Raw genomic sequence first — 11,704 nt, forward strand, 5'->3', positions numbered from 1 at the left:
TTTTAGGAGCTTAGATGGAATAGGGTCTAACATACATGTTGTTGGTTTAGATGATTTAACAAGTTTATACAATTTTTCCTCTCCTATAGTAAAGAATGAGTGGAATTGTTCCTCAGGGGATCTATAGCGCACTGATGCGATACTGTAGCTGACGGCTGTATGGTTACAATTTTATCTCTAATAGTATTGATCTTGGAAGTAAAGTAGTTCAAGTCATTACTGCTGTGCTGTTGAGAAATGTCATCACCTGTTGATGCTTTATTTTTTGTTCATTTAGCCACTGTATTGAATAAATACCTGGGTTTATGTTTGTTTTCTTCTCAAAGAGATGAAAAGTAATCGGATCTAGCAGTTTTTAATGCTTTTCTGTAGGATTGGGTACTTTCCCACCATGCAGTACGAAATACCTCTAGTTTTGTTTTCCTCCAGCTGCGCTCCATTTTCCGGGCTGCTCTCTTTAGGGTGCGAGTGTGCTCATTATACCACGGTGTCAGACTGTTTTCCCTAATCTTCCTTAAGCGTAAAGTAGCAACTGTATCTAAAATGCTAGAAAAGAGAGAGTCCATAGTTTCTGTTACATCATCAAGTTGTTTTGAACTATTGGATATGCTGAGGAATTGAGATAGATCAGGAAGATTACTTGCAAAGCAGTCTTTTGTGGTAGAAGTGATGCTTTATCTGCAGCTTGCACTAACTCTGATATAAAATCAGCAAATTCTTTAACAAAGTCTGTATGGTGCCCTGGTGGCCTGTATACAGTAGCCAGTACAAACATTATAGGGGATTTATCATTAACACTTGTTTCTCTGGATAATGTTATATGAAGCACCATTACTTCAAACGAGTTATACTTGAAGCCCGCCCTCTGAGAAATACCGAAAATATTGTTATAAATTGTAACACCTCCCCATTTACCTTTTGGACGCTGCTCATGATTATAACAGTAACCTTGGGGGGTAGACTCGTTTAAAATAATATAATCATCAGGTTTTAGCCAGGTTTCTGTCAAACAGAGCACATCTAGGTTATGATCAGTGATCATATCATTTACAAAAAGTGCTTTCGTAGAAAGGGACCTGATATTCAATAAGCCAAGCTTTATAATTTGTTTCTCTGTATTATATACATTTTTTATTTGTTCATACATTTGTTCATTGTTCATACAGTAAAAATCACTTGTAACCAAAACAGCTTTGTTACCAACAGTCTTCAAAATACCTTCTTTTATGTTCCACTAAAGAACGGTTTTAAACGGGATTATTATTTACCAGTAATATCCCAGTCTACTTTTCACAATTTAGTTATAGGGATAGTTCACCCAAAATGAAAACTCATGTAATTTCTTCTGTTGAACATGAAAGAAGATATTTTGAAGAATGTTGGTAACCAAACAGTTGTTGGTAGCCATTGACTTCCATAGTAGGGGGAAAAAATACAGTGGAAGTCTATGGCTACCAGCAAATGAACATGCTTTGTCTTGTTGACTTGTTGATCTGTTTCTGTCTTTTATTGGTTGTTTATACTATTTATACAGGTATATTGTTGTCATCTAGTTGTCTCTTAAGCATAGATAAACTGTTTGGTGGGTGATTGTGTGTGTGTGTTCAGGCTCTGGCCGATGAGAACGAGTATGTGCGAGACACGGCCCTGCGCGCCGGCCAGCGCATCATCAGCATGTATGCCGAGACTGCCATCGCTCTGCTGCTGCCAGAGCTGGAGCAGGGCCTGTTTGACGACCTCTGGAGAATCAGGTACCAAACATCTGCCCTCCATCACTTCAGAGGACGGCTGCCATAGCGATGGATGCTGATGCTGAGTGTTTGTGTTCTCTTAGATTTAGCTCGGTGCAGTTGCTAGGCGACCTGCTGTTCCATATCTCCGGGGTAACGGGAAAGATGACAACAGAGACGGCATCAGAGGATGACAATTTTGGCACGGCCCAGTCGACTAAGGTAACCGTAATGAGCCTCTGGAACAGACCACAGGACAGCGTCTGACGGCAGTGCTTTCATTACAAGACCAAAATATATCCCTTGCTTCCTGTTGTGTCCCAGGAAACTTTGTGTGTAAATGTTTGTAATATATTTCCCCAGGCCATTATTGGAGCACTGGGTGCAGAGAGACGCAACCGTGTGCTTTCTGGGCTCTACATGGGCCGCTCAGACATACAGCTGGTGGTCAGACAGGCGTCTCTTCACGTGTGGAAGATTGTGGTGTCGAACACGCCGCGAACGCTACGAGAAATCCTGCCCACCCTCTTCACGCTGCTGCTGGGCTTCCTGGCCTCCACCTGCCCAGACAAGAGAACGGTACAATCCAACGACAAACTGCAGTCCCTTTTGATTCTGTGGCCTGCAAAAGATGTGTTTGTTTTTTTGGAAATTTGCTTCCATGTTAACTAGATGTGTGTATTTTGCATCATACTAAGCGTGCTTTAATTTATTGTTTCATGCATTTATTGTCTTTTTTATGTTAATTAAGAAGTAATTCATTTTAAGAAAATGTTTTCTTTCCAAATATTAAAGAAAATAATGTTTGTAATAGAAAATTATGTATGATGGATCAGTCCATGTTTCGCTACAGAAAAATTTGAATGCCTCCATTGCTTATGCTGTTCATGTTGTGTTTCTAGATCGCTGCTCGTACTTTAGGTGACCTGGTGAAGAAACTGGGTGAGAAGATCCTGCCTGAAATCATTCCCATCCTGGAGGAGGGTCTGCGCTCGGATAAGAGCGACGAGAGGCAGGGTGTGTGTATCGGCCTCAGCGAGATCATGAAGTCCACCAGCAAAGATGCAGTGAGTTGCAGCTGATGAAATATGCTCAGCGGGTTCCTTCTGTTCACGTCATCATGGTGAAGCGGTGTTTTTGTGTCAGGTTCTGGTGTTCTCCGAGTCTCTGGTTCCCACCGTGCGTAAGGCCCTGTGTGATCCTCTGGAGGAGGTTCGTGAAGCGGCTGCCAAAACCTTCGAGCAGCTCCACACCACCATCGGTCACCAGGCCCTCGACGACATCCTGCCTACACTGCTCAAACAACTGGTACTGCCTCCATCCCACAATCCTCGCCTTTACTTTGAGAAAATAAAGAAAGGATAGACATTAAAAAAATTAATAAGCAACAAAACAGTATTAAAGGGATAGTTCACCCAAAAATAAAAATTTATTTACTGACCCTCCACTTGTTCCAAACCTGTGTGAGTTTGGTTGGTAAGCAAACAGTTGCCGGTTGCCATTGACTTTCATAGTATTTTTTTCCGTACTGTGGCAGGCAATGGCTACCGTCAACTGTTCGGTTACCAACATTCTTCAAAATATATTTTTTTGTTTGTGTTTAACAGCTGAAAGAAATTCATACAGGTTGAGGGTGCGTAAATTATGACAGAATTGTCGCTTTTGGGTTAACTCTCCTTTTAAGAAACAAAAAAAATAAATAAGAAAACAAAGATAAATAATGTAAGTTATGCTCAGTAGATCTAATATACATATACTTCAATTCAAATGTTTGGGTTTTTGAATGAAGACTCTTCTGCTCACCGAAGCAGCATTTATTTTATCAAGAATACAGTAAAAATTGTCAAATAATATTGCAATTTATAATAACTGTTTTCTATTTGAATATATTGTAAAATGTAATTTATTCCTGTTGATCAAAGTTGAATTTTCAGCATCATTACTCCAGTCTTCAGTGTCACATGATCCTTAAGAAATCATTCTAATATGCTGATTAAGAAACATTTCTGGTTATTAAATAAATAAATACAGTACTGTTAGTTCTCTACTTCTCAATTGCCAGTGTCCATCTATCCAGGCTGCTTCAAAACAGTATGTATGGTGAACTCAAATGTGTTTGCTTTTTGTTGCAGGAGGACGAGGAGACGTCAGAGTTTGCGTTGGATGGATTGAAACAGGTCATGGCTGTGAAGAGTCGATCTGTCCTGCCTTACCTGGTGCCTAAGGTGAGTTCTCTTTACTAGCAGCCTTTCTCAACTAATCTGTGCATAAACAAAGATTAATAACCTTGTATATCCAGACTTTTGAATAACAAAGTCAGTATAACAAAAGCTCTTTTTTTTGGCCAAGAACTGACCACTTAGACAGGAAGAGACTGTCTTACTGACATTTAAAGTGACCAACCACAGTTTATTTACGATGTTTTGTTAAGATTAAGCTCTTGATATTTGAAAGATTTGATCTCACAAACCTTGAAAAATGTGTCAAACTTGTGCCGCTCATTATATCCACCCAATACCTCGCACATCCAACCAGTGTTATATTAGTATAATTGATGTACTAATATTGTTTTTCTTAATATTTTGAATTAGATTTTAATTTTATATTTTCTGTTTTCACTTTAGTTGTAGTTAAAATTAAAAAGTTCTAATTAAATTTTTAGTTAAAAATAAAATTATTTTATTTCAGTTTGTTTTTCATGTAACAAATGTTTTTTGACTTTATGCATGCTGAATCCAAGAAATTGCATAAAGCCAGCCAATCAGAATGGATCTTTCTGTTTTCAGAAAGCTCTAGTTGTTATTGTGTGCATCAGACCGTCTGTGGGCGTCTCTCAGACCGAGACTAGAATATTCCTTGCACTTGTTTAACTGTTAAATTTGGACTCTATTTCAGATAGTGTTATTTAACTCTTTATTTTTATCCTCTGTAGCTGACGGCTCCTCCTGTAAACACGCGTGTCCTCGCCTTCCTGTCTGCTGTGGCAGGAGACGCTCTGACGCGACACCTCGGGGTGATTCTGCCCGCGCTGCTCTCCTCTCTCAAAGACAAGCTGGGCTCAGAGGAGTGCCTGCAGGTGAACACCACAGCTGTCAATCATTTCTACTAAATCCATTACTGGTCAAAAATACTGGAATAATTAAGATATTTTAATGTTTTTGATAGGGCTGCCCTCGACTAAGGATTTTTCTGTTCGACTAGTAGTCGTTCATTTTGAGAATTAGTCGACTAATCGCACGTTTATTAATAAACCATTTAAATCATTATAATGAGCCTTTAATTGCCTACATAGCCTATCAGTGCTCAAGCACATGCTTAAAGCTTTCCACAGCGCACCGGCAGAAGTAATGATTATGAATGTGTCAGGGAAAAAACAGTAAGGAGACTGCATTAACATTTTAATAATTTGATTAACTAGTGCTTTCTTTGTTTTCGGTTTAAGAAATGAAGTCGGAGACACTGACACTGACTCGTCATCTCCGCAGTAGTGATGCGCCTGTGTGCATGCTTCATACGGATTACATAATCGGAGAATATTTGTTTTCCATTTGAATTGGTTCATTTGAAAGTAGACATTTCACTCGATATATTTGTAATGTCTGCAAGGCAAAGATATACACGGAGTTTCGCGCTCAAGTTCACAGAGACGAGACGGTTTGCTTTCATTATTTTACAAAAGCGCGTTTTGTTGTTGTTGTGAGTGCACACAAATAAACGTAGAGTCTTTACATTCTCTGAGTCTCTGTGATTAGTCGACTATTAGGTTGCAGCTCTAGTTTTTGAAAGAAGTCTTTTCTCCTCACCAATAGGCTTGCTGCGATAGACTGTGTTTTCGGTTATACCGGTGTTAAGCCGCAACACCGGTTACGTCATTTGCCTACCGCGGCACCACCCCCCACCGTCGTTTTGATTTTTTTATAGTAAAGCCTAGTTCAGTTAGAGGATAGACACTGTTAAAAACTAAATACTCAATGCAGCGTGCCGAACCGTGCGCGAACGACAGTGCACCACGGAGCAGGAGTCAGATTTTATTTATCACGTGAGGAGAGTGAGTCGAGCTGACTGACAAGAGTGAGGTGAAACCGGTGGGAAAATTTCCTCAACGTCACAACCCTACTCACCAATGCTGCATTTATTTGATCAAAAATTAATTATAATTTGAAATGTTATTACAATTCAAGTGTTTTCTATTTGAATATATTTTAAAATGTAATTTATTCCATGATTTCTGAAGGATCATTCTAATATGCTGATTTGCTGCTCAAGAAACATTTATTATTATTAATATTATCAATGTTGAAAACGGTTGTATTGCTAATTTGCTTCGTGTTTTTGTGGAAACATTGATACATTACCATTCAAAGGTTTGGGGTAAGATTTTAAAAAATAAATAAAAAGAAGAAAAGATATTAACACACTCAGCAAAGAACCATTAATAAAAAAAAAACGTGACAGTAATATTGTAATATTACAATTGTATAATCATTACAAAAGATTTCAAATAAATGCTGTTCTTTTGAACTTTCTATTCATCAAAGAATCCTGAAAAATAAAATGTATCATGGTTTCCACAAAAAATATGAAGCAGCACAACTGTTTTCAACATTGATAATCGTCAGAAATGTTTATGAACAGCAAATCAGCATATTAGAATAATTTCTGAAGGATCATGTGACACTGAAGACGGGAGTAATGATGCTGAAAATTCAGCTTTGATCACAGCAATAAATTACATTTTGCAATATATTTCATTTCAAGACAGTTATTTTAAGTTGTAATATTATTTCACAATTTTTACTGTATTTTTGATCAAGTAAATGGAGACTTGTTGTGCAGAAGAGACTTGGACTCCAGAAGAGACCTCATTTTGACCAATAATACACACACTCCACTTTTTCTGCAACAGAAATGATCAGGAATCAGAATTGTTTGACAGTGTAAATATGATGTTTCCGGTCTTCTGCAGGAGCTGAGCAACTGTCAGACTGTGGTCCTCTCGGTGGAGGATGAAGTGGGCCAGAGAATCATCATTGAGGATCTGCTGGAGGCCACACGAGGAGCAGACGCTGGGCTGAGGCAGGCGTCTGTCACCATCCTCAACGGATACTTCTCTCGAACACGGCTGGACTACAGCGCTCACACGCGCAGGCTGCTGTCTGGCCTCATGCGGCTCATGAACGACCCCAACCCTGAGGTGCTCAACCAGAGCTGGGACACCATCAACTCCATCACAAAGGTAAAATTAAAACCGAAATGAAATCAAATTAAAGCTAAATAGAAATATAAAAATAGAAAATACTTTAAAGATTAAAAAAATGATGCCTTAAATGTTGCCTTGTCAACTAACTGAAATATGTTGCAAGTGCTAAAATTACAAAAAAACAAAAAAAAACTAGAATTAACATAAATTTTTTTTTAAAAAATAAGCTAATTCAAAAGAAGAAGAATAAATACTGTAATAGTATAGGAATAATCCTGCAGTAGCACTGATGTGACATGCTGTGTATTTTTCCTCAGGGAGTGACGTGTATTCTCCCCGTGCTGAGGGAGGGCGTGCTGACAGGAAGTCCCGAGCAGAAAGAGGAGGCGGCTCGTGCGCTGGGCGGAGTCATTAAACTGACATCAGCGGAGGCGCTGCGGCCCTCTGTGGTCAACATCACCGGACCGCTCATCCGTATCCTAGGAGACCGTTTCGCTTGGACTGTGAAGACGGCTCTGCTGGAGACGCTCACTCTGCTGCTGGCCAAAGTCAGTGTCCATCACGCCTCCGTCCTCATGTTGATGAAGACCACTCATAACTCACGCTCATATCTCCTCTCTCTTGTGTGCAGGTGGGCATCGCTCTGAAACCCTTCCTGCCACAGCTCCAGACCACCTTCCTGAAGGCCCTCCAGGACTCCAGCCGGGCCGTGAGGCTGCGGGCAGCAGAGTCTCTGGGTCAGCTGGTCTCCATACACACTAAAGTAGATCCACTGTTCACAGAACAGCTGTTGGCCATACGCAACGCAGAGGACTCTGGAGTCAGGTAAAAACACAAAAAAACAAATGCACACTTCTGCAGCAGTTATGGCATGACGATTGCAAATACAGTACTGTACTGAAAAAAGTCTCTTCTGCTCAACACGGCTGCATTTATTTGATCAAAAATGCAGTAAAATCAGTAATATTGTGCTACAGCGCTCACACGCGCAGGCTGCTGTCTGGCCTCATGCGGCTCATGAACGACCCCAACCCTGAGGTGCTCAGCCAGAGCTGGGACACCATCAACTCCATCACAAAGGTAAGCGTTGCTTTCATCCGTGTGCATCAGTGGAACTTCTCAAAGTCCTTGTTTTTACCTGGTATTATCATCTGTTTCATGTGATCCAATCGCAAGCCACAAGTAAACTAGTTTTTTATGATCCTTGATCTGCTAGTAAGGTGGAGATGTTTTAAATAACATCTCAGGTGTCGAATTCAGTAGCAAAAACAAGTTATATATATATATACACACACACACACACATATATATATATATATATATATATATATATACTCACTGCGCAGGTGGGCATCGCTCTGAAACCCTTCCTGCCGCAGCTCCAGACCACCTTCCTGAAGGCCCTCCAGGACTCCAGCCGGGCCGTGAGGCTGCGGGCAGCAGAGTCTCTGGGTCAGCTGGTCTCCATACACACTAAAGTAGATCCACTGTTCACAGAACAGCTGTTGGCCATACGCAACGCAGAGGACTCTGGAGTCAGGTAAAAACACAAAAAAACAAATGCACACTTCTGCAGCAGTTATGGCATGACGATTGCAAATACAGTACTGTACTGAAAAAAGTCTCTTCTGCTCAACACGGCTGCATTTATTTGATCAAAAATGCAGTAAAATCAGTAATATTGTGAAAATATTATTACACTTTAAAAGAACCATTTTCTATTTGAATATACTTTAAAATATAATTTATTCCTGTGATGCAAAGCTGAATTTTCAGCATCATTACTCCAGTCTTCAGTGTGTATTAAAATGTTTGTAAGAAAATATGACAATATTTTGCTGTATATACATTACTGTTTAGAAGTTTGGAGTCAGTGATTTTTTAAAAGAATTTAATTTCGGATTTTAATTATCAAAAGTGACTGTAAAGTCATTTATAATGTTAGAAAAGATTTCTATTTCAAATAAAAAACACTGTTCTTTTAACCTTTTGTGTTCATCAAAGAATCCAGAAAAATTTAATTTATCACGGTTTACACAAAAAATATTCGGCTGTTTTCAACGTTCATAATAATCAGAAATATTAAGCAACAAGTCAGCATATTAGAATGATTTCTGAAGGATCATGTGACACTGAAGACTGGAGTAATGATGCTGAAAATTCAACATTGATCACAAGCAATAAATTGCATTCTACAATACATTTATAAAAAACAGTTATTTTAAATAGTAATATAATTTCATAATTTTTACTGCATTTTTGATCAAATAAATGCAGCCTTGATGAGCATAAGAGACTTCTTTAAAAAGTAATAAAAATCTTACTGATCCCAAACTTTTGAACGGCAATCAGTGTCACATGATCCTTCAGAAATCATTCTGATTTGCTGCTGCTCAAGAAACATAATATCACTGAAATAATTAAATTATCATCAAAGTTAAACACAGGTGTGCTGCTTAAGGCACTTTTTAGGATTCTTTGATGGATAGAAAGTTCAAAAGAGCAGCATTTATTTTTGTACTTTCACACTTGATAAATTTAATGCATCCGTGCTAATAAAAGTATTAATTTTCTTACCTAGTAGTTGAATATGAAATATTGGTTTATGTTTAAATAATTTTATTAGGTAAAAAATAAAGTGCAGAGTGATGAGAAATGAAACTAAAACTATGCAGGAAATAGTATTTGTGTACTGGTGTAATGAGCAATTTTACGGTTAAATGCTTATTATAACAGAATGACACCAATCAGAATTAAGTATCCCAGAGAGCCACAGATACAGACAAATTTGTGGCCACCCTTGAAAAAATAAATGATTTTTGAAAGTAGTCTGAAATTATTTCTGTTTTTTTTTTTATCAAACATTTGACTTTATAAGACTAGCTAGCAGTAGCTAATCATTCATAACCGCTATAGTTTTTGCCAAATTAATTAGTCACTTAGTATTAATTATTATTAGCTCTTGCTCATAATTAAGGTTTCTGTTGTATTTTCTGTAGAGAAAAGTTATTTTGTGCTTGTCAGTCACTCTGTTATTGTCTTTATTCTGCAGGGAGACGATGTTGCAGGCCCTGCGCTTCGTCATCCAGGGTGCAGGGGCAAAAGTCGACCCCACCATCAGGAAGAACATCACCACCACACTGCTGGGCATGCTGGGACATGATGAGGTACAGCTACTGTTTTATTTATTTATATATATATATATATATATATATATACAGGGATTGAAATTAACTTTTTCACTCACCAGCCAATTTGGCTACTAAATTTTTAAGTTACCGGCCATTCATAACTTCTACTATCTGAAGGATCATGTGACACTGAAGACTGGAGTAATGATGCTGAAAATTCAACATTGATCACAAGCAATAAATTGCATTCTACAATACATTTATAAAAAACAGTTATTTTAAATAGTAATATAATTTCATAATTTTTACTGCATTTTTGATCAAATAAATGCAGCCTTGGTGAGCAGAAGTGACTTCTTTCTCCTATATTTATTGCTTGAGTTATGCTACTACCAGGATTTAAACAAGAAATAATGAAATATGACTGGTATTGTCGTTTGGTCGATACAGTTCTCATAACTTCACTGTGTTTGTGCAGAAACTGGATGCTGGCAGTCAGCTGTCCTTGATTGATGACCTACACAGGGACATCCGCTCTGCTGCCGCTGAGGTCAGAGGTCAACACCTACCTGGCTTCTGTCTGCCCAAGAAGGTAAGAATCACTTACAGAGACAAACTACAGAGCAAAAGTCAGCACGTCACCTCTGAGAGCACATAATCAATATGGAAGTGTTCAGAATGACACGCTGCCTAATATTTGTGGAAAAATTAGTATGCGGTTTGGAATACCCAGTTAGCCTATTACATATGACAAAATATACTCAGCTGTCATAAATGAACTGGAGCAGCTGTGATTTTTAACTTTTTCTTCTTTGACTCATTATTTGACAGGACAGCCAAAAGTTTTTACACGAGATTCAAAATTCAAAACAACAGTTTTTATTGTAAAGATTATAACTGGATGCCACTTGCTGAATAAAACTTGGCATGCCAGTGATGCCAGTTGATAACATTGTCAAACTACTGCACACCATTTCACATACCGGTACTATATTTATTAGGTTGTAGTAGTAAGTATACAGCATGTATGTGGCAGTAAGAAAAAAAAAACAGAAAAGCAAAGTATTCCATTCCAGCAATTCTTTATGAAAATGAAAGTGTCATTATTGTAAACAAACTATTGTTAATAATTGTCTGTAATTGAATTAATTTTAGAATAAAATTAAATATTAATAATAATGAACAAGTATTAGCTAATGTTCAACTTTAACTGAAATGCAAATAGGTTTAGGTTGAAGTACTAAAATTACTAAAACAAAAATGTATTATATATAAAGCTAAATAGTTATAAAAAAAAAATATATATTACACCAACAGCTTGAGGCTGTCTAAACTGAACATGACAAAGCGACCGTTGCAAATCATTTTGTGTCAGTACTAGGGGTGTGCGATATTGACAAAAAATAATATTTCAATATTTTCTGGGATTTTATCGATAAAGATAATTTGACGATATTTTGCTGAGTGTGTTATTGTGCTGATATCTTAAGGACTACCGTGGACAGCTGACTCCTAAAGTTTTTGATATATTTCATATTCTGTGTGGGCAGTTCACAGCAGTGATAGAAATTAATGTTTTTCAATAAGTTTAAATTGATTTTCACCTTTTATGGGCATTTTTACCTTTATAAAGCCATTTTTTT

At 37.8% G+C, this 11,704-nt stretch overlaps 1 protein-coding gene across 1 annotated transcript in view; it reads left to right on the top strand.

The window, feature by feature from the left end:
* LOC107754417 (eIF-2-alpha kinase activator GCN1-like) overlaps positions 1-11,704 on the top strand; it is a 74,732-nt gene that overhangs the window by 54,053 nt on the left and 8,975 nt on the right. The window contains exons 42-53 of the mRNA XM_016570853.1: positions 1,609-1,751; positions 1,835-1,952; positions 2,094-2,309; positions 2,633-2,797; positions 2,877-3,038; positions 3,863-3,955; positions 4,663-4,806; positions 6,697-6,966; positions 7,248-7,478; positions 7,562-7,755; positions 9,983-10,097; positions 10,540-10,653. Of these exons, the coding sequence (XP_016426339.1) occupies positions 1,609-1,751; positions 1,835-1,952; positions 2,094-2,309; positions 2,633-2,797; positions 2,877-3,038; positions 3,863-3,955; positions 4,663-4,806; positions 6,697-6,966; positions 7,248-7,478; positions 7,562-7,755; positions 9,983-10,097; positions 10,540-10,653 (1,965 nt within the window). The remainder of the gene's footprint in view (positions 1-1,608; positions 1,752-1,834; positions 1,953-2,093; positions 2,310-2,632; positions 2,798-2,876; positions 3,039-3,862; positions 3,956-4,662; positions 4,807-6,696; positions 6,967-7,247; positions 7,479-7,561; positions 7,756-9,982; positions 10,098-10,539; positions 10,654-11,704) is intronic.

Source organism: Sinocyclocheilus rhinocerous, unplaced genomic scaffold (genome assembly GCF_001515625.1).
Source record: "Sinocyclocheilus rhinocerous isolate Xijiao unplaced genomic scaffold, SAMN03320098_v1.1 scaffold1223, whole genome shotgun sequence".
Classification (NCBI taxonomy): domain Eukaryota; kingdom Metazoa; phylum Chordata; class Actinopteri; order Cypriniformes; family Cyprinidae; genus Sinocyclocheilus; species Sinocyclocheilus rhinocerous.